General features: G+C 38.1%; 2 protein-coding genes across 2 annotated transcripts in view; both read right to left on the reverse strand.

The window, feature by feature from the left end:
* Positions 1–2,892, reverse strand: part of LOC113073594 (N-terminal EF-hand calcium-binding protein 2-like) — a 38,240-nt gene extending 35,348 nt beyond the window's left edge. The window contains exon 1 of the mRNA XM_026246407.1: positions 2,512–2,892. Coding sequence (XP_026102192.1) covers positions 2,512–2,829 — 318 coding nt within the window. The 5' untranslated portion in view covers positions 2,830–2,892. The remainder of the gene's footprint in view (positions 1–2,511) is intronic.
* A 1,897-nt stretch (positions 2,893–4,789) lies between these two features.
* Positions 4,790–24,342, reverse strand: LOC113073593 (hydrocephalus-inducing protein-like). The gene is made up of 43 exons (XM_026246406.1): positions 24,205–24,342; positions 23,933–24,090; positions 23,220–23,373; positions 22,710–23,123; positions 22,406–22,603; positions 22,201–22,280; positions 21,924–22,106; positions 21,712–21,831; positions 21,420–21,579; positions 20,866–21,038; positions 20,550–20,748; positions 20,280–20,382; positions 19,974–20,073; positions 19,682–19,850; positions 19,339–19,574; positions 17,882–17,984; positions 17,576–17,780; positions 16,827–17,056; positions 16,519–16,670; positions 16,238–16,433; positions 16,047–16,152; positions 15,281–15,508; positions 14,776–15,131; positions 13,880–14,040; positions 13,708–13,802; positions 13,401–13,614; positions 13,119–13,322; positions 12,585–12,711; positions 12,330–12,495; positions 11,803–11,950; positions 11,471–11,678; positions 11,098–11,319; positions 10,817–10,986; positions 10,527–10,725; positions 10,287–10,442; positions 9,722–10,002; positions 9,382–9,601; positions 8,977–9,186; positions 8,638–8,801; positions 8,021–8,171; positions 7,686–7,916; positions 6,272–6,496; positions 4,790–6,025 (listed from the first exon to the last, which is right to left on the reverse strand). The coding sequence occupies exons 1-43, from the start codon at positions 24,337–24,339 to the stop codon at positions 5,516–5,518; spliced, it is 8,220 nt and encodes a 2,739-aa protein (XP_026102191.1). The 5' UTR covers positions 24,340–24,342; the 3' UTR covers positions 4,790–5,515.
* Between the last annotated feature and the right edge of the window lie 1,104 nt (positions 24,343–25,446).

Genomic DNA, 25,446 nt, shown 5'->3' on the forward strand with positions numbered 1-25,446 from the left:
AAATCAAATACTGCAACTGGACCAAATCCAGACAACACAGGATAAAATAGCTTAATTGTCTGCTTTACGACAATTAAGCTTGTTCCCAAATTTCCTCTTTGGCCCATAAAGCCTAAAAGACTCTTAATAACACAGTCTTTGTGCTGACAAAAGAAGATGGAACAAAGAAAGAGAGGAGGTGTTAAGACAAAAGGAGATAAAGATTTATAAAGAATGGAGAGAGTGTGACTCAACGAATGGACTTGTTTAATAGGCACTAATATGTGGACTCAGATTTAGACTTGCTAAGTCAATTGGATTGATTCTCCATGCTTTGGCTCAAATCCAGTTCGCTGAACAAATGGCAAATATATTTGTATTTTGAAGTTCAAATCAATAGTGCAATGAAGTCTTTAGTACTGTAAATGTCATGTGCGGTGACCATCTGATCATCTGTTCTCACACATCCGGCATCCTCACTTTTTAAGCGTGAACTAGAGCGCTACTGCAATTTAGTGCACAGCATTAAACCCCAGTGGAAAAGAAATGTTAAAAAAACATTAAATTCACTTAATTACTCCCTTAAGCCAGATGAGGTCTGGGACCTGAGACGTGATGATGGAAGAATTAAATATAGTGAACTGGGAAACACACTTAGCCTTCTTCACGACAGCTTGTTAGTGCTCCACTTTTCACAGTCAGGTTTGGGGAAGCCGTGCTGAGAGAATTCAATACACCCTGAATCCATAACCGGTCTAGCCGGTGAATCGAAAGCTTTCTGAAATGCAAACGGGGGTCTTTACAATTGCATGCTGGATGGCGCTTTATGGCTCTGTTGTTCACCAGTGCAGTTATAAAGCTCGGTCAGGGCTGATGGCTGATCCTGGAACAGTCGTGGCAGCAGACGTGTTATTTGGAGATAGAGATAGATTGAGTTGAGAAATGAATTTCTCTCACAAAGCTTTAGGGGAAATCAATTCCCCTACAAGCACCTGCGCTCCGTACCGAAGTCTCCGGGAGAAATCGTGTGCACATGCTCAATCTCCATAAAAGACAAATGATCTACAGCACCTCATTATCTGCTTAACCCCTCCCTTATTCATTTCCTCCACATTCACTTGTGTATTTATACTAGGATGCCTCTGGTCTTTTTCTGAGGTTTTAAATTAGTTTTTGTCCCCTCTACTTTATAGTCTGGTTACCTGAGACTGTATCTGGGTCTGGGACTGAACTACTTATCACTCTCTTAAATGTTTTAACTTCTCCCCCTAAATCTCAAGAGGTTTGACCACCAGATACACATAATTATCCAGCACCGATGAACAATACTGAGGCAATACTTTGACCTACTAAATCAATACTGCTGAGACCTCGCCACAGCAGCCAACCACAAAGCACAACTGGCTGGGCTCACAGGAGAAGCGCAATCAATTATTTAGATTCAAGTATGCTTCTCTCGGAGATACGGCCCTAAAATCTGTGCGAAAGAACTGTTGTGTAACCTTAAGGTGCTGAAAGGTTCAGCTGCTGTTTCATACCAGAGAATCTAGAGTATGTTTAGATTATTTTACAGTTATAGGTGGATTATCGATGCACATATCAAAAAGCTCAACAGTATGTCGATATGACTGTGTATGTAAGTGTCCTATTATGGTGGTAAGTACTTTGTCAGATCCTGAACGGTGTTATTTTGCAATACTCTCCATCTGGCTGTAGGTACATTGTCCCACTTATTATTATCAATATTTGCGAATATTGATTTGAGTTTATGCTACATTGTCAGTTATTGTAGATCATATTAAAGCTTCCACCAAGAAAAGCAGTTCATTACATATAGCTACATTATAACTCTGCAGCAATATATTATACTAAAAGTACTAAAAGTTTTTATAGATATCTATGATTTAGACACAACTGTAGCTTTCTCGTGCAGTTCTGTTTCTTTACTTTTCAAAGGTTGTAAGCTCACAATGTAGGACTCTACTAAAATTAAGACAGGCCATTTTTATTGCACGCGACAAACGAAAGCCTTTCGAGTCGTACGGTGGCGCCAAAAATCGAGCCATGCAGTGCGCGGAACTATGCACGAGAGAAACGCCGGTGTGTCGCCAACGGCACAACACAGGCTATAATTTCGTTTATTATACAAAAATTGATTGCCCACGATTAGCCATTCAGAATTAAGTACTCCAGAGAATTGTGTAATAAAGTAAGCTATATTACTTTATATTTTTATTGTGTAATAAAGTAGGCTATATTACACAGGGATGATAGTTAAGTGTCAAATTATGCAAAATGGCTGGATTGCATAAAAAGTTAAGTAGGTCGATGTCAAAAATGCATAATTGCTGTAATCGAGTATCAAAGGTTGGCGAGTTATCAATTTGATATTATTTGTCTTATAATGGGTTTACTCAACACCATTCTGGAGCTGTTTAATTAATTAAGACAATTAAATAAAGTTTGTAAACGAGTGCATGCATTTCATATCTCTTTTTAACATGCTGCATTAATAAAATATCAAACACCTACATCCAAAATGACAGAGATGCCCTTTCGGGGCTCCGGTGCAAAGAACTGCTCCTGAGCCACTGCCGCCTCCTCCTTCTCATATTCCCGAGTAGAGATGCTTTTATTGTCGCTCATCTTGGTGACTATCCAGCGGACGAGCCCGTCAATTCCACCGGGCTGAGTGCCGCTGTTTCCGGACTGTGCAGCCGTCGCTGTCTCGCTGTCCTGAGCCCCGGGTTTGGGCTGGTCTTTGCTGTCCTGTGCCCGGAGTTTGGCTTGTTCTTTGTGGAGCAGTTTTTGGACACCGTCCCTGCAGTAGCGCGCTGCTTGTTCACACATCCTTTTGCCGCGGAGCGTTCATGCTGCGCGCTATGGGGGCGATCCCTCCTCCTCTATGACGTCAGCAGCAGCAGATCCCCAAAACTCACCCCTCCTGTCACACCTAATTGGAGCAGTTCAATAAATGCCATCCATTTAGCTCAGACGCAGAAAAATGAACTAGAAAAGCATTATTTGCACTTTAGAGAGAGAGAAGCTAATAAAGTAGAAATCAATGTTAATGCCCATTGATCCCAGACAACTTTTGAATAAACTATTCTAATGTTGTTCAGGTCTATTTTTTTTTTTAAGTAACTCTCAGTCGTAGTTATTTAGATCTAGCATTCGTGGATATCCCTTTCGAAAAGTACCATGGTTTTATTATAGTAAAAGTGTACTTTGCTATGTTTTTGGAAGATTGATTGCCATATGTATAACCATATTTTTTACAAATAGCCTACCATGTTTGGTTAGTGTAGCAAAATTATAGTTAACTATGATTTTTTTTTTAAACTTTTTTTTTTTTTTTTTTGTAAAACCATGGTTAATGATCTGTACAGTCTAACTGTAATACAACAAAACTCCCAAAAGAATCCGTTCATACAAGTATCCCACACTAGCTACAGTTCTGTATATGCACAATTACAATAATTAATGTATCAGCGGCTGATACATTTTACTGTAGATTATTTATTGGAATTGTGCATTTATACAGAACAATTATTGCTATAAGATATAAAAAATCAGCAATATGTTATTTATAATGGTTCAGTGCAAACTATAATTGACACAGTTAAATTCATTTGTGATATTTGTAATATTTAAATCTTTATTCAAGTGATACATATATGACTGAATTTGTCATGCTTTATAAACGTAGTGGCTGAATTGCAGTGGAAATGCAAGTTTTCTTGCTTCCATTAGGTGACAGTTAAAAATAAACGCTACTATTACTCAAAAAAACATCTTTTATTAAGACCCCCTAACCTTTTCTTTGGACTTCAAGTTCAAGCCTTAAATCTGACCTCACTAAACTCATGTTGATTGAGCATTTATACTAGGGGTCCCCAAACTCAGTCCTGGAAGGCCGGTGTCCCGCAGAGTTTAGCTCCAACCCCAAGTAAACACACCTGAACCAGTTAATCAAGCTCTTACTAGGCATACTAGAAACTTCCCAGCAGGTCTGTTAAAGCAAGTTGGAGCTAAACTCTGAAGGACACAGCCCCTGTAGGACCAGATTTGGGCACCTCTGATCTATACAGTCTGCTGTCTGTTGTTTACGTCAGAAACCGGAATTTGTATCAGGTCAGAAAAGAACAGCAGCTTGACAATTTTTGGGGTGGGTACCCCTTCGCTTAGAAAATCCCTCATTACCTCACTGTCTCTATAATGGTCTGAGATGACCTTTGAGAGTTGAAAGACTGCTGAAAGGCTCCCCGGTCCTGCCCTTTAGGAGGGGTGATTAAGTCATCCCAGCTAAAAGGGCCTTTATTTAATTGGCACCATGTACAACCCCCCTACAGTTAGCGTTCCTATAGTGAGGCATTTAGGCAAACAGAAAAAAAAGTGATTGGATGCATCTCTTTAATGTAGGGCAACTCACAGCAACCTGTTACTCCTTCTTCACCACAGAGGGTGCTAAGATAATTACAACAAGCAGTAATCCCTTGTCTTTGGACATGCTCAGCCAGTTTGTGCGTAGCACTGACAGGCCTCTATTTTCAGCACGTAAACAAACTCAGTGGTATATCACGAAATGAGCAGGGGATAAAATGACACTCCTGAACGTTTTCTCTGGTTCCTCTGCATCTGAGGTTGGATACACAGACAGACTGTCACTCTGTACACTTAAAAAAAATTATAGCCTGAATGCATTGTTAGTCGCTTTGGATGAGAGCGTTTGATAAATGTAAATATTGCGTAGGTGACTATAAAAATATTTAAACTCTATTTTTAAATATTTAAAATGCATGATACTATACTATATAAAAAGCTGGTAGAATAAAAGAAAATAATGAAAAAGTATATTTGTTATTTCAATGAACAAATTTTTTCAATAGTTTTAGTTGACAATAACAACAAGTTTAACAAGATATCTAATATCAACCTGCATATCCTTGCATTCATTCACCCACCCACTTTGTCTTTCTGAGATCTCAATATGGCTAGAAAATGCAAAAAGCATACAGGAAGGCTTGGCAGGGAAAATTAGAGATAAATGCAAGAGATTTCACACACATTCATTCTGTAAATGAGTATGAAACAAGCATCACATAATATGCACAAATACACACACATACAATCAAATAACTGTATCGCAGTCATGAACCTAGAGGGAATGTACCTCCTATCATGCCTAAGTAGATGGAACATGTTAAAGGTGATGTAGGAGCAACAAGTGCACCTCCTGGTGGACTAAAAAAAGAGCACCCAGGAGCAACAGCAGTTAACTTGAGTGCTGCAGACATTTTTATTATTTTTTTTCTGTTCATTTTCAGTTTTTACAATAAATCTGTATTTTGTTAAAAATAGCATATTTCTCAAAACCGAAAGACTGAAAAAATAAATGAAAACTTTTTTTTTTAATTAAGAACTTTGCCCAGGAAATCCTACTATATTTAAAAAACCAAACAAAAACAATATTCAATAAAGTTTTAGCCATTTTTAACCACTACCGTGAATTATTTTATCCAGCATGGTTCTTTCTTCATGATGTTCTTTTCTCTGAAGGAAGCTCTGGACAGTAACCTTTCAAGTAGTAAACCCAGAAGATGCCCTGTCCATGGCCCTCCATACGCGGGCAAGAGATCGTCAGCTTTCCATGACACGGGCCTCTGGAGCCCGTAGGTGGGCTGTCAAATATAACCTGTATGTGCTGCGTTTTCTGAGGTAAAATAGTCTCAGCACCCTTGACAGTGAAGGCAGGGTTGTCCACCTGGAAGGAGAATGTGGTGGTCTGTTGAAAGACATTTTTAAAGGAAATCGAGACACTGGAACCTGAGCTGATGATGAGGGGACCCTGAGCTTTAGGTGGGGTGCAGGTGCCATACAGAGGGAAGACGTACTCCCCTCCAAAGTCTGAGGAGATGTTGAGCAGGCTTTGGATGTCTCCCACCTGGCAAGGCTCGAAATGCACCGTCACACTGATATCTGAGCCAGTTTGGTTCCCCGCTGCTGCTTTAACATTCTTTTCCACAGTGAAGTTTGGGTTGTCCGTCTGAATTAGAAACACGATTTGAATTGAATGTTTATACAAAAGACATTAGATTTTAAGCTGCTAATGTCATTCCAAATCATGACTTTATTTCTTTTTGTTAAAAAAGGATAATTTGAAAAAAATAAATAAAAAATGTCAATACAGTGAAATTACTGTGGTTCAATGTTATTTTAGACAAAACCAATTGAAACATTCATGTATTTTATTACAAAGTCAGCTAGGTATTAATGGGAATAGGGCTCCTACCTTGCATATGTATTCAGTCTTGACACGAGAAAAGTTGGTGAACTTAGCTATGACACTGTGTTTGCTGCCAAGTGGTGCTCTGAAATATAGAGGCTTCTCAAAGGGTGCAGGCAGGGCCTTCAGTTGAAGCTCATAAAAGAAGTGTCCGAGTTCAGTAGCGTACATCACCAGCCGGGCTGTGGATTCTCCCTCACACAGAGGCTGATATTCAAAAGTCAATGTAACCTAAGCAATAAAAAAACAACACTCTTAAAAAAAAAAGTCATTTAATACGAGGGTCACCACAGGGTTCTTCATTTGCCTTGATAGACATTTTTTTTTCTTTTCATTTTTAAATAATTTTAAGGGGAAGTCAAACGTTAAAGGGATAGTACACCTAAAAATGACATTTCTGTAATCATTTACTCACCATCATGTCAACTAAACCTTTATGACTTTCTTCAAGGTTTGGTTATCAAAATAAAAAATTTTTTTGTTATTTTTGGAATGGAAAACCCTATGGCACCCCACACGTGACAAGCAGAAAAAATGAGATATTGAGCTTTTATGGAAACAAATTTGTAATTCTTTTCTTTTTTTTTTGGATGCATAAATGCTCCAAAACTGATTATTCAACTATGTAGAAGTAGATTTATTAACAGTTTGCACCTTTTGTTGGCATAAAAAAAAATTACTGTCGGGAAAAATTAGCACCAAAAAGGCATAGAGAAAGTTATTCTGTGGCTGACCTTATTGCATTTGTATTTGTAGGAGTTTTTCTTTCAAACACAAAATGTATGGTATTTAAACAAATCATGCAACGTGATTTACTGTACTAAAATTTGCAGTAGTCACTTTACTGGTATTTTCACCATTATTTAATGCCCAAAGTAGCATGTTTTAACCAATTTTGCATCTTAGTTCATTTCCCACACCCGATCAGTCAGTAGATCACCCACTGAACCTTCCACTCCCTTCCGCGCCTATATGTGACTGCAGTCTCACGCTAAGATGTGACACTGTACCACAAAAACAGTCATGAGGGAAATTTCTTGAAATTGAGATGTATACATCACCTGAAAGCTGAATAATTAAGCTATCCTTTGATATATGGTTTGTTAGGAGAGTACAATATTTGATCAAGATACAGCAATTTGAATATCTGGAATTTGAGGGTGCAAAAAATACTGAGAAAATCACCTTTAAAGTTGTCCAAATGAAGTTCTTAGCAAATGCATTACAAAAATTAGGTTTTGATATATTTAAGGTAGGAAATGTATTAAATATCCAAATGATTTTTGGCATAAAAGAAAAATCAATAATTTTGACCCATACAATGTTTTTTTTGGGCTATTGCTACAAATATACGCCAGTGACTTAAGAGTCCAGGGCCACATATATATCAGCAGCTCTGTGTTTTTGAAAGCTCATCTACCTTAGACTGAGCAGGCACAAGGAACTGTGGAGGAATGCAGATGTCTGCATTCTGGCACTCTGCAGAGAACGACACATCCACAAGAAGTGGGTTCTCCACCTCCACGGACCCTGATGTCATCTGCCTCACCCGGGTCGCCATTTCTATAGTGCTGATCACTCCTGGAGCCATTGCTTTGAAGTTGAGATTATAGAAGAGGTACTCGCCTGTTGTCTCGTTCTTGAAAGTCAACTGTGTAAGTAAGCAATATGATGATGTTTTATGGGCCATAAATGTATTTTATAACCAAAGTAGTCTGTATTGTCAAATTTTTATGGGTGTATGATGGCACTTGCTTTAGCATTGTACTGGCCCTCTTTATAAGTAAAGAAGGAGAGTGTGTAATTCTTCGTATCTAGTGCAGGCACATCAATGTATTCCAGGCCCTTCAGGGAAACAATGCCATCTGAACGATCTGGTTTGATGAGCTCCATCACAGCACGGAACCTACACAACAGGATATAAATCACAGAATGATAAAACATAAATTATGCTAAGAAGCAGAATATAATCTGCAGCTGAGGCTTAATGTCAATGAAAGATTTTACGATCATTCCAAAGCATCTCCCAAGAGGCACTGTATGTGTGGCTTTTTTATGAGTAGTTTTCATGATTAACAATGTTTATGCATGTGCAATAACGGTACGTTTATGGGTAATGAATCAAGATTATGACAAAAAATGTTTATTAAACAGGTTAATAGTACATTTTGCATGTCGTGTCAAATAATATAATTTCTATTAGTGAACTCTAGCATCATTATCTGTTGATTTTGAAATCTTTGCACTAAATTTTAATTGCCTGGAATTGTTTTTGTTTTAAACAAATCAGAAAAAATGCCTATTTCTTGACTGTGTAATATTGAATTGTGATTATTACATTTGTATTTATATGTTTCTTGTAGATGAGGTACCTCTGAGGTCTGGGCAGCCAGTTGTGGACAGATACTGTCTGTGTGTGGTGGCTCTTGGATTTGATCTCTTCGGTTATTGTGCCTTCAGCCTTCGGTGGCTCAGATGTGCCATGCAATGTGTACAGTATTCCACTGCCATCAGGAAAAGAGAAGAAAACGGAGCCCTGCAGCACAGCAAAGGGAGGTGTCATTAACAGTGCAAAATAGCACATAGTTTTTTTATTTATTATTATTATTATTGAACTGAAATTGTTTTTTATAATGGCTATTTGCACCATTGACCGAACAATTGTTTCAAAAAGAATTACTTGAAATAGTCTTGTGGAGAGAGTGTCATACCTCGTGCCTTTCCCCGTCTGCAGTCATGACCAGTGGCTTGTATGTGATCTCATAGGTGTTCTGCTGCAGGGGCTCAATGAGGAGAGTGGGCGGCCCGCTCCAGTGCTCTCCCTCTATGACACATTTCAGAGTCCAGCGCTGGTTAATGCGGTTGGGTAGAGCAAGAGACTGAGTACACTGACAGCGCACCTGACACACAAAATTCACCACCTGCTCACACAAAAGAGAAAGGAAGCCAGAAAAAGACAGTGACACGTTGAATTTGCCTCGCTTTTTAACTTCAGCATTTCATCAGCACATCTAATATTAGCAAACACGTAAGGTTTCAGTGCTCACTATCGGAAATTCTGACATGCTGTAACATTCAGACTTTCAGTGTTTTCTTCTGTCTCTGCAACAGCTTACCTCTGTTGCAACTGTAGGGACAATGCAGGAGCCAGTGAGGGTGAGTTTTAATGGTTTGCCCCCTTCGATAGTACAGCAGAGATCATCATAGCGCAGATCTTGACTCAGCTCGGTTGGGACAAAAGTCACTTCAAGGGATACTTCCATTCCTGGAGTGATGTAGCCCTCAGCGGGGAAAATGATGAAATCTGGAGCAAAACTCTTTACATCCCATTTGAATCTATAGAGAACATGGAAAAGCCATGTAATAGCATTGTCACTCAGATTCATTCATTTACAGAACCGGCTACATATTTTAGATGCAACCATTCACTGAATTTTAAGGTTTTGCATTGTGTACCTTGCACCAATGTCTCCTGTGTTCTGCATTATAATGCGACGGCTGGCTTGGCAGCGTTGGACAACTGCTCCAAACTGCAGGTAGTCTGTGTCCAGTCTGACCTCCACTCCCTGACAACATCCCTTCATGACCAGCAGGGGGCGAACAGCACCTAAACACTCCAGCTGCAGCTCTTCAGTGAAAGGGGGTGTGCGCTGTTCAGGAGAAAAGAGAAGCTCCACTACACAGCGGCCACCCCCCTCTTTTAGTGTCACCTCCCCTTCTGGACGCACTGACAAGAGCTGTAAAAACACAATGATTTATTTATGTAATGTACGCAGTGCAGTGGAATGCATGCATTTATTCACTACATTCAGGTCCAAATTTCTATTTCAAACAAATGCTGTTCATTCGAACTTTGTATTCTCCAAAGAATCATGAAAGAAATGCAACATTGGTAGTAAGAAATAATTCTTGATTACCAAATCAGCACATTCGAAATATTTCTGGAGGATCATGTGAAACTTCTGTCAAAAGCTTAAAAAAAAGTGACTTATAAGAAAGAAAGCAAGTGTACATGTGTTACCATCGAGTCTTGAAGAAGGTTATCAGAGTGTCTGCGAAGACTAAAAGTCAGGGAAGCGTGGCTGTTGTTCACCAGAGGGATCAATTTCCGACTCTGTTGGCCAATCTGCAGAGCTCCAAAATTGACCACCTTGTGAGCGGAGTCCTCCAAATGAATCTAAGACAAAAACAGGGGAGGATGAATGTCTATTACACCAGGATGTAGACATGTAGGTTTATTCAAAACTCAAAAATGTGTCACCTTCATCTCAACACCCTGTCCCAGGATCTCCACCACTTGTTTGGCACACATGTTCATCTCAAAAACGACCTTCTCACGATAGCGAGTTGCTTTGCGTGGGTAGAACGAGAAGAGAACCTCGACGAAGCCGCCAGGAGAAAGGACTTGAGGGGTAAAGCTGACCTCCAAGACAGGTGTGTTGGAGAACAAGCAGTCTAGACTGAATAAATACAATCGTATTATAAAAACAGACCATGAAACTTTGCTTTACACACATTAAAATGCAAATATGATTTTTTGTTTTTTTTTACCTGATTTCCCTGCTGCTTCTGTTGCTAATCACCAGTGTGTGTGTAACAGGTACCATACCATCACAATATATGAAATGCCTTCCAAAGTTGTGCTTTAGGAAAGAAAATTCCAGATCTGGAGCCACAGCCGAGCCCTTTATTGCGCAACAGAATACCGGCCCATTCTTTACCTACAAACAGTAGAAAGAAAAAAATTTAATGCAGAAAAAGACAAATGATGTAAATAATATTCTGTTCAATAAGAAGGATAGAAAGGACATAAAGTTAAGTACAGGGTCTACCTTAACAGAAAAGGTCAGATCTTTGAGCGCACATTTCCGCTGAGGGCAAAAGGTCAAGATGCAGGAACTCTGTCCAGCTACAGCCACTGTGTCCAACTTAGGTTCCACCTGCAGGTGGGGCTGCAGCGCTGCCGGCCCAGACAGATCATACTCTACATCTAAACTGAATTTCCCAGGATTAGAGACCACAAACGTACATGTGGATTTATCGTTTAGCTCCACCTATTTAGGGAACAGATAACAGGAAGTGACAGAAAGCTTGATCTAAACGTTTGGTGCTGGAACTCTGCCAAAGGCAAAACCTCTGCCAAACACAACATACTGGCATGTACACGAACCAAGGGTGCATAAATAACTTCACATAAATTTGAACCTGTTTGAAGTCCACAGGATGGATCTGGTTTGATGAGAGCTCTGTGATGGATCCCTCGGGGCTCTCGTATCGAACATGAGCGTTCATGCTGTAACACTCTCCCTTCACGTTCATGGTCAGCGGCTGGAGCTTCCTCCGTACTGTCACTACTAGATTAAAAGCCACATCTCCTTCCCGAGTGGGAGTGATCCGTATGACCAATGGGATCCTGTCAGAGGCAGATGTTAAGAAGTGTGACAAGATTAGAGTTAAAATTCACGATTATTTATTTTTTACTTAAAGAGGATATAATTGTGTCATGTCTTAGACTTTATATGAGTGAAATAACATACTTATCTTTAGGTGGAACTGTTCCCTCCATAGGCTCTAGCACCAAGCTGTCCTGGTAGCCCTCAGAGTGGCACGAAGACTCTTGAACCATAAAATGGAACGGTTGATCTTCTCTGTTCACCACAAACACAGTCTGATGAGCTTCAAAACCTGCACACAAAAGCACATGGACACTCCTGTTAAAAAGACTGGCATGTGTTACTAATAACATCAATAAAAAATAAATAAATGTCAATTTTCTTTATATCTAAACCAGTTCCTCACATTTCAGTCATAGCTGTCATAATCTGCATTAAGTCTCAGAGCCTTTTGTCCATACATTGAAAGTCAATAGGATCCTGTGTTGTTCATTGTATGGACAAAAACGGCAGAAACACTCATTAAAATAACTTCTGTTGTGTTCCACAGAAAAATTAAACCAATGCACGTTTTGGAACAGCATGAGGGTGAGTAAATGATGACAACGTTTATTTTTGGGGTAACTTATTCTCTTAACATGGTAGAATCAAGCGTTTTATTAAAACCTCACCTAGTAGCAAACTGCCCAGATTGAGGTGGGCTCGATCAATGTAGACAACAGGCTCATTAGCAGTGCCCACTAGCAGAAAGGGCAAAGACAAGTTGTGCTCAGGGATTGAGAAGGTCCAGAAGGATTCCATTAAATCTAGGTTAAGAACCTGGTACTCAAATGAGACCTGAAAACAGAGATTAAAATTTAATATCGATTCATGTCTGAAAAGAAGAATATCTGCAACATGACTTGTTCAAATCTCAGACAAAACACCTTCACTTCTTTCCCCGGCTCAATGGACTTGTTTGGTGTAAGGCAGCTGAAAGAAGATTCGCCCAAGTCCTCACATCTCCAGATAAAAGAGTATGGCTTGTTTGTGGGATTAATAACACCAAATTCCCTGAGAGATAATAATGCGGCCATTATTCGTGTTATGCAATAATAAATCACCCGTCAGTATCCTGCTTAGATATAGTACACAGAATGTATACTGTTAGGAACAAGTGACAATGTAGACTGGAGAAATGGATACTGAAATTTCAGCTGTCACATAGGTAAAAGACATTGAAAATATTATAAAACAAAACAGTTTTTATTTATTAGCATTTTTCAACACTACCGTATACTTGTAAGTATGATCAAATACATGCACACTACAGTATATGTATATTTATAAATATATATAATTTAAGTGTATAAAATATAGGATAGTATATAGAAATATTCATTATATGCATATTATATTCGCTTGCAATATAAACAACATTATTTCAATCAAAGTCAGAACTATTTAATGAAATGATTTACCTCCGGACAATCATGCCAATACCCACTGAGGTGAACTCTATAACCCTGGTATTGGGGTCCACAGTGAGGGGACTGTGGGGCTCAGGGTTCCGTCTGTTTCCAGTGAGGTAGTCCGAATCCTTTAGGTGGAAATGACAGTATGGCAGCAAACTGCGACCACTTACGGTGATCACTGGACTCTGCTGATCCTTCAGATTAGCGATGCTACAAATTAAAAATCTAAAGTTTAGAACTGAGCAAAAAGTCATAATCAGTAAATAAATTCACCTCTGAGAGTCTGACCTGCAGATCAAGCTGGCCTTAAACTCAGCTACTTCCAGAGGGGAGAACCGGATGTGGAAAGTTTGACTGGCTCCTGGGCTGATAAACCCTACGTCAGATTCAACACTGAAGGGAGGAAGCTCTGGGTCTCCTAGCAGTAGAGAAGACACACTCTGCAGAGAGCTCGCTGGTCTTTCTGGTGTCCTACTCCCTTGAGCCGAGCGGGATGTCCTACCTGATCCGTCACATATATTAATGAAAATGTAAAACATACTTCTGTGGTACATCAGACCACAAACATTTTAAGGCTGCAGGTTTGCAGGTTTACCTCCATGTTCAAAGCATGCAGTCTTTCCATATGTCTCCATCAGAACCTGCCAGGAATACTCCAGTTTAACACTGCCTTTGTTCTCCATCTTGAAGCTAAAAAATACATAACATGAATTATGAAAATCTGAAAATTCAACAAGCAAATATTGTATGAGTGCATTTAAACTTACTGAAAGACTCTGGTCTGGTACAGCATCGTGTCTTTGAAACGGATGGGTCCAGTATCACACTGGTATTTGGCGTAATCACATGTGGCACTAACTATCAGCTCCATCTCTCTTGAGGAGTTCTCCACCACAGAGTGAGGAGGCTCCGGGTCTGTCGCTACCACCTAATCACAGTGACAAGATTATAAGTTCAAATTTAACACCTTTAATATCTTAACATGTGATTCATCGAATAATGCTTCAAATGAACAACTAGTAGTCAACCAGAGTTTTTTTTTGGCAAGGGCAGCCCTTTTCTATAGCAATTGCAACTTTATATTTCACACTTGATATTTAATACCTAACACTTCACAGTATATCTCTCAGTTGTGACTTCATAGAGTATCTTCCAATTGTGAATTCATATGTAATAACTGCCACATCATATCTCCCAATTGCTACTATATACCAAACAATTACCGTGTTATTTTTCTTCATATCTAATTACAACCCCTTACGAAAGGAAAATATATTTACCAATATATTTCTTAAAATATATTGTGATATATTGTAATATATTATTTTCCCTTTTTATTTTCTAATATGTTATATATTTGAATACATTTAATAATATATTGATGATACAAATATTATATAATATATTGCAAAACATACAAATGATTGCCGCTTTTTAATATATTGCAATATATTGGAAAAAATAAATATATATAAGAATATATGCCTAATATATTAAATGATATTTTCCAATATACTGCAATATATTTTTGTTTCATAAGGGACTGGTATTCCTGTGACTTTTTTATTTTACAATCTGACTTTATATCTTAAACTAAAAAATCAAATTAATGAAGTATCTCCAGTAAACAGATCATCTCTAGCACTGATTCTACGAAACGCACCTTGCGTTTGGTTGGTTGTCGTGGTGACTTTTCTACATCCATCCATTTAACAGTCCTATGACAGTCATCCCAGTCTGGGACCTGGTCTACAGGCTGCTGAAAGGTAATACTGCTGAGTTTACATTTTATTGTTTGTGCGTTCAGCACAATGGGCTCCTCTGAGCAGAAGTTCACGGTCACAACTTTGGAGCAATCAGCGTGCAAGTGACCAACTTGTGGAGAAAAGCTCAGCTGTGGGCCACAGGGAATCCATTCGAAGCGTAGCACCTTGGAGCTGCTTGGGTTTGTCATGGTGAAAGTTTCTTGGTAAGTGCGGCCCACGTGACAGTCTCCAAAATTCAGAAGGTCAGAGACACCTGAGGAAAGAATTAAGATGGAATAGTTAACATAATTACCAACAGTGGATACTGAAACCAAAACTATACATTCGATAAATGGTACAAATTTTATTTTAATCATGCTTTAGACATGATTAGCAAAAATCCCAATATTAACTTGCATTTACTTTCAATGCTGTCCTGCTGAACTCTGCTGCCAATGTTGTCCAGGATGATGATATCATGGTAACCCTCACCCACAAGCTGCACCACTGTCTGATCATACTGGTTATCCTTTACCATTAACTTCAAGCAGGCCTCAAACTTCTGAGCCACCTTTGGGTGAAACCCAACCTGGAATTCTGCTTGTTGTCCAGCCATGAGGTTCAGGGAGGCTACATGCACTAGTTTTGTCTCTGAAGAGGATCAAAAGTGCAGTTATGTCACATACATTTGATTTTAATATGTTTCTGTTGCATATCTCATGCTAATGTTCTCTTTATTTCAATTTCCTGCTTATGGTTGCCTGCCTCAAGCTAAATGTTTATACACAAGTCATAGAAGAAATAGCACTTTGTTCCTTCTCCTACACTACAGCACTCTGTAAAAAAGTAATAACCCCCAAAGCTTGAAATGACTTTATTAAATTTTAAAACATTCATATAATTTATTATACGACATTCTAGAATATATGATTCTGATTGGTCAATGGCTGCATTCTTTGCTCAAACATGACCACTTGACATCAATATACCAATCATTGCATTTTGTAATAAAACAGCCTCTAATTGATCTCTTTAACCTATAAACAATGACACCCAGTCTAATGAAGGTCCAAAACAATCTGCTACTGTTTGTGTTACTAGCTTCATAGCTCATTTGAAAAGCAAATCGAAACAGCATTTTGCAGAAATGAATGTCTATGCAGACTCTTCATTTGTGTTTATGGCTTGCCTTCTCTGGGATTGCTTTCTATTTGTGAGGAGGCCAGTCTGCAAACAGTTCCAGGAGCAGCTTTTAGAGCGAAAACATCCAGGTGACACTGTAGTACAATGCTAACCTGCAAATACAAGGAAAGAATGGATTACTACAATAAAAATGAAAGTCTGAGAAACAGAAACTTAGCTGAAAACTACTGATCTTACTTGTGCAGGCACATTGCCATTGTTCTTGATCACTAATGGAAGAGTCTGCCTCCGTCCCACCAATAAGCGCTTAAACTGCAGCACTGGCTGACCTCGATTAGTCCTCTGAATAGGTCTCAGAACTGTGATGCAGGGCAAATTGCCTTCGCCCATTAGATCAAACACCAGAGCTTTGGGTTTGGTGGCAGAAGCTTGACTGGGTTATAAAACAGAATGGGTAAAGCCTCGACAAAATATCAACAACCATCTAAACAGTTCAAACCTGTATTGAAAACAGTTACCTTGCAGTCCCTTTCAGAAGTGCCTCAAACACAGCATGATATGTGTGCATAGTCAAAGGAGAAAAGGTGATGGTGGCAAAAGCATGAGAGTGGCTGGGGATACACAACTTTGTAGGGGTCACCTCAAAAACCTCTGCATTGTGCGTTGTAGTCTTAAAAAAAAAACAGAAACAGAAATGTTAGGCAAAGAGACAGTTAAGCAACAATTAATGGTTACAATATTTCAAAACATATACAATTGCTATACATTTTTTACAAATTCGGCAGAATAACATGAATAGTGGAAAAACCACCTCTCACATACACACCTTGGCAGTTTTGATCACCAGGCTGAGTTCACAGGACACTTTTCCTGGATTGGTCAGCCGGAACTGGGCTTTGGCTGAATGACCCACCAGTACATTGTTGAAGACAAACTTGTTCTCGTCCTGTACATAGATGCCCATACTGTCCCGGTATTGCTCACACTGTAGCATGCTACTGTTCTTACAGATTCGGTGCTCCTCAAAGATAGAAGCAATGTCTGTACTCGCTATTCCTGTGAACAATACAGTGATCAATTTTACACTATAATTCATACTAGTGTAATAAACGTTATTTTTAAGCAGCAAGCCATTAATTAAAGACTCCATGAGCCCAGAGGCAGAGCTAGACCATGGGGCCCACTGAGCCTAGAGGTGGAGCTGCACCATAGGACCTACTGAGCCCTGGGGTGCACCCACAACACCAAAGGGCCCACTAAACCCAAAGGCATGCACCAAAAGGTGGATAATGGTGGGTAGAGTTCAATGTAATAAAAATAACTGATGGTAAAAAATATTAAAAAGTTAGTTTAGCATTTCAAGACCCGAATACGAATCCTTACACATTGAGGACGTATTGTATAAATTAAGATTAAATAAATTACATAAAATTGGTACCACTCTTCAATAAAGAGGACAATTTATGCCATTAGGGAGACATCAAAATATTCAACTCTTATGAACCATCAAAGAATGAAAAAAAGAAAGAAAAATACTTCATAGAACATTATATAGAATCATTCATAGTCACAAACCTGGCATACAAACTTCTGCTATTAGCTTGTATGGAATCCCGTCAGGGTTGTCAGAGGGGTCTCTGTCAGTGAGGTCTATAGCTAGACATTCCTCCCAACTGCCTACATGCTCTGCCTTGCAATCCACAGTAACCACTTGTTGGGCTCCAGGTACCAGAACCCCAAAACACGGAGACAATGAAAAAATGCCACATGTCAAATGTATCTGTAAAAAAAAACATATCCAAATTATTAATAATATATTAAATTTTAGTTAGTTACTGTACATTCTATAAAGAACTGTAAATAAAGAAATACTTTTCCTACCTGTGTTGATATGCCAGTCTCATTCTGCACAGTGTGTCGTAATTCACTGGCACTGGGTGGTTTTGTAGCATAACTGTCTTTTGAAGGCTTCTTACTTCCCAAGCTTAAAAGAGAAATGAAAAAAAAAAAAAAAAAAATATATATATATATATATATATATATATATATATATATATATATATATATTTTATATATAGTAGTCAATATTTGAAGTGGATCAAAAACGTTAATCAAGTTGTCTTAAGACAAGAATGCATTTTAGTTTTAAGTAGAAAATTAAGTAGAAATTACTCTGAAAATATCATTTAAAGTCATTGTTGTGCAAAGCATCAAACAGAGATTACAAAAAGGTTCAGCAAGAAATATTTTGTTTGATAAAATGTATTATATATACTCTTTTGGACCATGTGAGTAAATTATGACAGAACTGTCATAATTTAGTTGGGTGAACTATAACTTCAATAATTTATTTTCTTAACTTTATTATTATTACTATGGAAATATTAGATTATTTCTTTAATGAAATGATACTCTAAATGATAAACTAAAACTGCCAGTAGGTAGTGGTAAATGTTTTAATGATTAAGTCATCGAGTCATTTATTCATTCGTTTGATTAGTTCAAATGGCTGATTCATTCAGGAGTGAAGTAAATGGTTCTTTATGAATGGATCAGTGAATCATTAGGCTTGTTCGACTTGAAGCGGATCATCACCATCAGATCGATCGGTGTGTGACATCAAAGAACCGCGAGAGTGCATACGGCTACTCGTGCTTTTGAATCGCCCTTGCGGTACTTTGATGTCATACACTGATCGGTCTACGCAGTGCCACTTCAAAGCCAATGCATATGCTAGTGGTTCAACATGTCAAATGGTTCACCCAAAATGTGGAAATGAAAAAATGCTGTGGTGGTGCTCGGAGATGAACAGTTCTGATTTGTCTTTATCTTCTGATTGGCAAAACTGAGCAAAACAGACAACATTGTGTCTAAAATAACACAATATTAACTTCTTAATGAACTGTTGTATAAGATGAGTATCACATTTTCACTCGTGTGATCGTGCACTTAGCCTACAGCTTGTGTGATATTTCTTAGTGATGTAAATATGAGAGAAAATTTCAAACGGGCATTTTGCCCCATATCTTGAATTTAAGGGATATTCTCTAGGCTCAATCACGCAGTAAGTTGTTGCCCTGCCTCATATTAGTCATCAATCGACTGTATGAAAGGGCAGATGATCCACATACAGTAGGTCTGGGGCGGGGCAAGTGCGTCAAATGCGTTAATAATTTTAACTATCTATTATCTAATTAACATGTTAAATTACCAGCCCTAATATATATATATGTTTTTTTAGGGCTTTGAGCATGCAGTGCTGAAACTCTACTGTAATCTTTTTTATAATTAATCAATTATTTTTTTTTACATTAATTATATTTTTACAATAGCCATACCCTCTCCTCTGTGCAGGAACTGGGGCGTTTTTACACATCCTAATGGTGAAACGCATCTCAAAGCTGCCTCTGTTCTCCACAATGAGAGTCTGTTTCTTGCGAGAGCCATACACCAGTGGGCCAAAGTTGATATCATTAGAGGGATTGACACTGTATTTGGTGAAAAGAGCCTGGACGGACACTTTGATTGGTATAGTGTTAATGGTCTCGCCACCATCTAAACTGGGCTCAATAACCTGGGGAAAATACAACACAACTTATTATTTTCGTCTCTGATGACAGCAGAACTACAATAAAAAATACTGCATGATAAAGAGTCTATTAAGTGGTAAGATTAAAAGACCTGACAGCGAAGGATTGGGCTATCTCTGATGGACATCTCCTGGTTGTGGTGATAAATAATCTGGACAGCACTGGGCTTATTGTTGGGGCGTAATGAGCCTTTCTGAGGAGTGATGGAGAACACTGAGTTCAGATCTGGCATTCCTGGCTCTGTGGCCACTAGAGTAAACCTGTAAGTGAAAAATTATTAACAAAAGGAAGGAGAAGAAATGTTCAAGACATCTTTGATGTTTAATAGAAAATATCTATTTATGATATCTATCGATAATTATCTATATACTGTAGTAACTTACTTAAAGGCTATGTCATATTTGCCTTTGTTTTCCAATTTAATAGACCGCTTGACCTCTTCTGATACTTTGATTGTTCCGAAGTCTACTGAACCATCAGAATCTACAACAAAAGCAAAAACAGCATCAAATGAATAAAGGGAATTTGTATTGGTCACTGCGTTTCACAGAACAAAGAAAGTCATACAGGTTTAGAACAAAATGACGGTGAGTAAATGAAAACTGAATTTTTATTTTAGGATGAACTATTTAACTGTCTATTTCTGGCTGGAAAATGATCTGATGGTGTGAAGAGGCAATGAGCTATACCTTCTGGAATGGTTATGTCCAATGCAATATCGTAGGCCTCTGCTATAATCTGAATGTTCTCTGAATGTTGAACAATGCCAAGAATGTTCTCCACATCTGACACCTGGTAAACATAAATGTCTAATCAGACACATGCAGACAAACTAATTCATGCCAGTACATGTACACAAATTATGATTACATTTACTATTTATCTGCATTAAACATCTTCACATTTGTAAACACTGATAATGATTCAATTACAAATACTTGTTTTTAATTCGGCAGTACCTCTAAACAAATGGCCCTCTTCAGTTTGACAGGGTTCTTGGCTATAAAATACATGTGCAGCCTGAAGTCAGAATGAGGCATTATGATGCCTTTGTTCTGAGACACGCTGAATTCATCCCCAAGAATCTCCAGACCCCTCAGCCTCCAAGCAGCTGGCATAAGGGTGTTATTGCGCAGACATAAACTCTGGGTTTCTTTTCTGCAGACAAAATATGAAATATTTAGGAAAAGGATTTTTTCACCCATTATACATCTGATTAATTATAACAATTAACAAAAAATCAGTATATGTTGAAGTGAGTGTAGTACAGTAGACCTGTATGGTGGAGTTTTTTCAAACTGGAGCAGCTTGCGGTCTAGCTCCAGTTCAGGCCTGACTCCTATACAGGACAGACGGAAAACAACAGGCTCTGGGTTCCCCTTGATGCAGCACACCAAACTGTCCTCTATACGTTTAGGGGTATTTGGGTATGCCCACACCATCAGTAGCTGCCAGGAGGAAAGCAAACATTAATGACAATGGAGTTTAAGTTTATGCATTTTTTGGTGTTAAACTGAGTTTAATGAGACTGAGTCTGAAGATGGTACAAAGGTGTCTGAAAAAGAAAGGTTTCAGTGTGTACAACAAAGAAGGAATATGTCCACAAACACACTGAAATTAAAGCTCCAAAAATGATTGCATCATTTCAACCAGACGGTCTTCATAAGGCACATCATAGTTAACCACAAAGGTGGGTAACAAATTGAAGAAATGGCTAGTTAGATTGTTTAGAGCAAATACAGCTTAGTTAATATTTTTAATCACAAAAAAATGGTTTCCAGCTCAAACAATCCCAAAATTACATTCTGCATATATATAAATGTGCTTACTTTTCGCTCATTGGGTTCCAGTGTCATATTTGGAGGGTCAAGAAGGAAAGTGGTGGCCTTGGTGTCATGTTGAAAGCAAAAAAGGATCTCTGCCTCCATTTTAGAAGTATTGTGAATTACAAACTTGTCCATGTTCTCGGGATATTTCGCTTCTTTATACCTGCATCAAGATAACATCATTAATATTACTAAGACCAAATCTATTATAGAATAACTTTAATAGAAAAATACTGGTGAGACACTAAATAATGACAAAAGAGCTCATTTAGCACAGAGAACAACAGGCCAGCACCTGTCCCTGGTCTTTCCACATAGCAGCGGTCCAAACTCATACAGCTCTGACTGGATAATGTAAGTCTTTTGAAGTCCACTCTCAGGCCGCAGACTCTTTTTGCAGCGTGCAAACACAATTCTAATACATAAACACACAGACACTATGTAGTACATGCCCAAGGACAATGATAACTACTGTATATTTCTCTACTGAAATCTTACTCAACTCACTTGGGGTCTCTGCTTATAGATGGGTAAGCACAAATTCCTCTACAGAATAGCTGATAACATCGCTTAGTCCCCATCACCTCAAAGCTGAAAGTCTGATCAAAATTTCCAAGAACAGAAGAGTAAAACCTGATCCTTAGAGTGATGGCTCCATTTGATGGTACAATCCAGCGGAAACTAGTGAGTCTGTTAAAGAACAGCAGATTTCAAGGTTTCAGTGAAATGGTTCTATTTCTTTGTGATTGTACATGAGGTTTATATGTGTGAGGGACCTCCTTACCCCTGGATGTACTCTGGGTTAGGTTCCTCAGAAGGTACACTCTGGCCAGGATTAGATGTGTTAGTAATCGTCATGCCCTCCTGCAGGAAGACAAGTAAACTGCTTTTTAATAAGATATTTCCATGTTAAAACTAAGATTACATTCTGTAAAAATCACTTAAATACCTTATATATGTACAAGAGAATTTCTTTAAGGCTTTGATACCTTAATGATTTCCGATCTCAGTTCTATTTTTTTCTTTTCTGGCAGATCCTCAAAAGACGTGGGCATCAAAAAAGTAAAAGAGCTGTTGGAGAGCTGTGTGTTGGGCACTGATCTTGTCTTAGGGTATGGGACTATGGAGAATATTATAGGTGGTGGAATGGGTGGACCTTTAGGTCCTAACCCTAACCCATCCAAAACCTGTGAGAAAAACATTTAAAAGATTTACTTGATATTCTATGGATACAAACTTTGAACAACAAAGAACTGTTCCATCATAAAGGCGAACCAAATTACTATACTGTACCTCCTCATGGGAGGGTAGTTTCATGCTACTGATGATCTTGAATCCATCCAGTTGTTCCTTCTCTTTTATAGACAGCCAGATGTAGGGGATAGGCTGTGGAACCACTATCTTTTCCAAAACCTCGGCACCATCAGCTGACACTTGGGTCTGACTGGGAGCTGGAGACTTCATATCTGCAGCCTCCACTTTCAGCTTTTCCTTCTCAGCTTTTTCCTTCTCTCGTTCCTTCTTGCTCTTCTTGGCAGAGGGAGGAGGACAGTTCGTTATGTCTGCAGTCTCTTGGGCTTCGGCAGCCATGGGCTGCAATAAGAGAGTCTGTGTTCGGTCCCAGAACTGAAGAACGTGTTGGAGTTCTGGCTGATTCTGTTCGTACAGATGGAATCGGGCCAGTAGTTGTCTGTCACTCTCACTGGACTGTTAAAGAACAACAACAAAATATAGTTTTCAAAACAGATTTCTGATGGAATGTTCTGGAGTCTTCTGATTGTAAGCATACACCCTCAAACCTACCATTTCTTGTTGTAGGTCCTCAGAAAGTGGCAGGGGGTCTTCATGTTTTGGTTTTGTATCCCAGTCCTCACTAGGTGTCATCTCCTCTTCTCTTAAACTCTCAAGCTCCTGTTGTCTTCTCTCTTCTTGTTCTTGCTCAAACTTGTCCTGTTCTCTAAAGTAATCCACAAATTCAATTTCACAAACTCATTCTTACCTACAGTTTCTTTTTTCTTTAAATAAAATTGAGTGAGTGAGTGAGTGAGAAGAACGTAATATATAAATATTTTCTGTCATTACTAAAACTTAAGAAACCTGTATTCTCATTTAAATCTAATTTATAGGATACACTTCAAGAAATCTTTTTAATTTATTCTTATTTTGAAGATAAATAAAATAAACAAAATAAAATAAGAAGCAAAGATATATACTGTATAGTCTTAAGATATTAAGATGTGTTTTTAGAGAATACATCCTGAAATAAACATATTTGTCTTATCATGTTTGTAAGTTACTTTTTCTTGTTTTAAGCATAAATCAAACATAAATCTAAATTTAAACCTGGGGAAAATTATCTGAAAAGCAGCCTGAATAACTTTTTTTTTAATTGACTCAAGTTAATGTATCAGGGTGCATGTATCTTCTGGAATATGATATTATAATCAATAAAAATAAAAAGCAGTGTTTAGAATATAAGAAGAATCTTGAATTTGTATCAGAACAGTGTAGAGCACCTTAGCTTGAAGACACTGTAGCTGTTAAACAGGTTAATAACATAAATATGGCGACGGTTGTCGAAGGCTTTCAGGATGATCTGGAGCGTTTTACTTGGTGAGTGGCAGTACACTGTCTCCAATCCGTCAATCACAACACCACAGTGACAGTCGCTAAGCTGTGGCACGGGGGCAAGCAGGACAAAATTACTATATGTCTGCATATCCTGTGATTGACACAAATTATCAACCATATATCGTATATGTATAGGATATACAAAAAATGTACACACCTGCAGTCTCTCTGACAGGATCTCTACCAACACATCATCAGGCAGTAGGCAGCTAATCAGCTCCAGCTCTTCATTTTGACTGGCACTCACACTCAGACGTCTGTGTACCTGACCATCTGTCTGCAACACACACATACATTTGAAATATTTATTTATACCCATTCTTACATGACACTTACAAACAAGATACAGTACCATACAGTACAGATCCATATGTTACACCATATGTTTGGTTTTACGACAGTCTCTTATTGTATTTACTATATTAATGTACACACTTTTTTCCTTTTCAATTAGCATTTCTGTATTCCAGTAAAAATGACTGTGATATAGTGTGCGTTTATGTATTGATGTGTATATGTATATGTATGATTATGTATGTTTGTGTATGGTCCTCTATAAATCATCAAAATTCTAATTTGGCGCTCAAGAAAAAAATAAATAATTAAATATATATATATATATATATAATATATATATATTTTTTTTTTTAGAAGAAACTAGTGGTGGGCATAGATCAATTTTTTAATCTAGATTAATCTCACTGTAATCTTGAAATTAATCTAGATTAAATCTAGATTAAAATGACTCATTTGAATTCTGCCAAAGGCATTCAGGAATATGTGTGCTACGCAAATAAAATAATGTCTAAAAGGAAGTCTTTTAGAACGGGTTTCTCAAGCCAGTTTAGACCAAAAAGTATACTAGGTAAACAATGCTGTGCTCTTGTATTGAGAAAGTTTATCATCACACAACCAATCATAAATTGCTTCACTGCTTAACTCATTAAATATTCATGATATTTAAACAGTCAGTTAACAGTCAGAGTTTAAGCATTTGAGGGGGGAAATGTATACTCTCGGTCTACAAATTATTGTATATTCTTGTAGTTTATGTAGTTTGTAAAAGATTTTATAGCAGTTTATGTGGCATTTGCATGGGTTAAACAGGTTCACGTGCTGTCCTTATCACAGGTTCTGTTTTGATTTTGCAAATAGGAATGTTAATGTTTATTTTCCAAATATATTGTATGAAAATAACCAACAAGTGAAACAACTGATCCTGGGATTATATTAACCCGGGGTTTAGAATGGGAATATCCCACAGGCTATTTCAGTATTTTAAACTCTGAACTCGACATGACATAACTTGACATAACATTTCAGACACTTTAAATCAACTTAAAGCACAACTGGTTTGTAAATCAGGGAATACCACACATCTGGCAGCTAAGGTGTCTGA

Source organism: Carassius auratus, unplaced genomic scaffold (assembly GCF_003368295.1).
Source record: "Carassius auratus strain Wakin unplaced genomic scaffold, ASM336829v1 scaf_tig00012435, whole genome shotgun sequence".
Taxonomy (NCBI): Eukaryota; Metazoa; Chordata; class Actinopteri; order Cypriniformes; family Cyprinidae; genus Carassius; species Carassius auratus.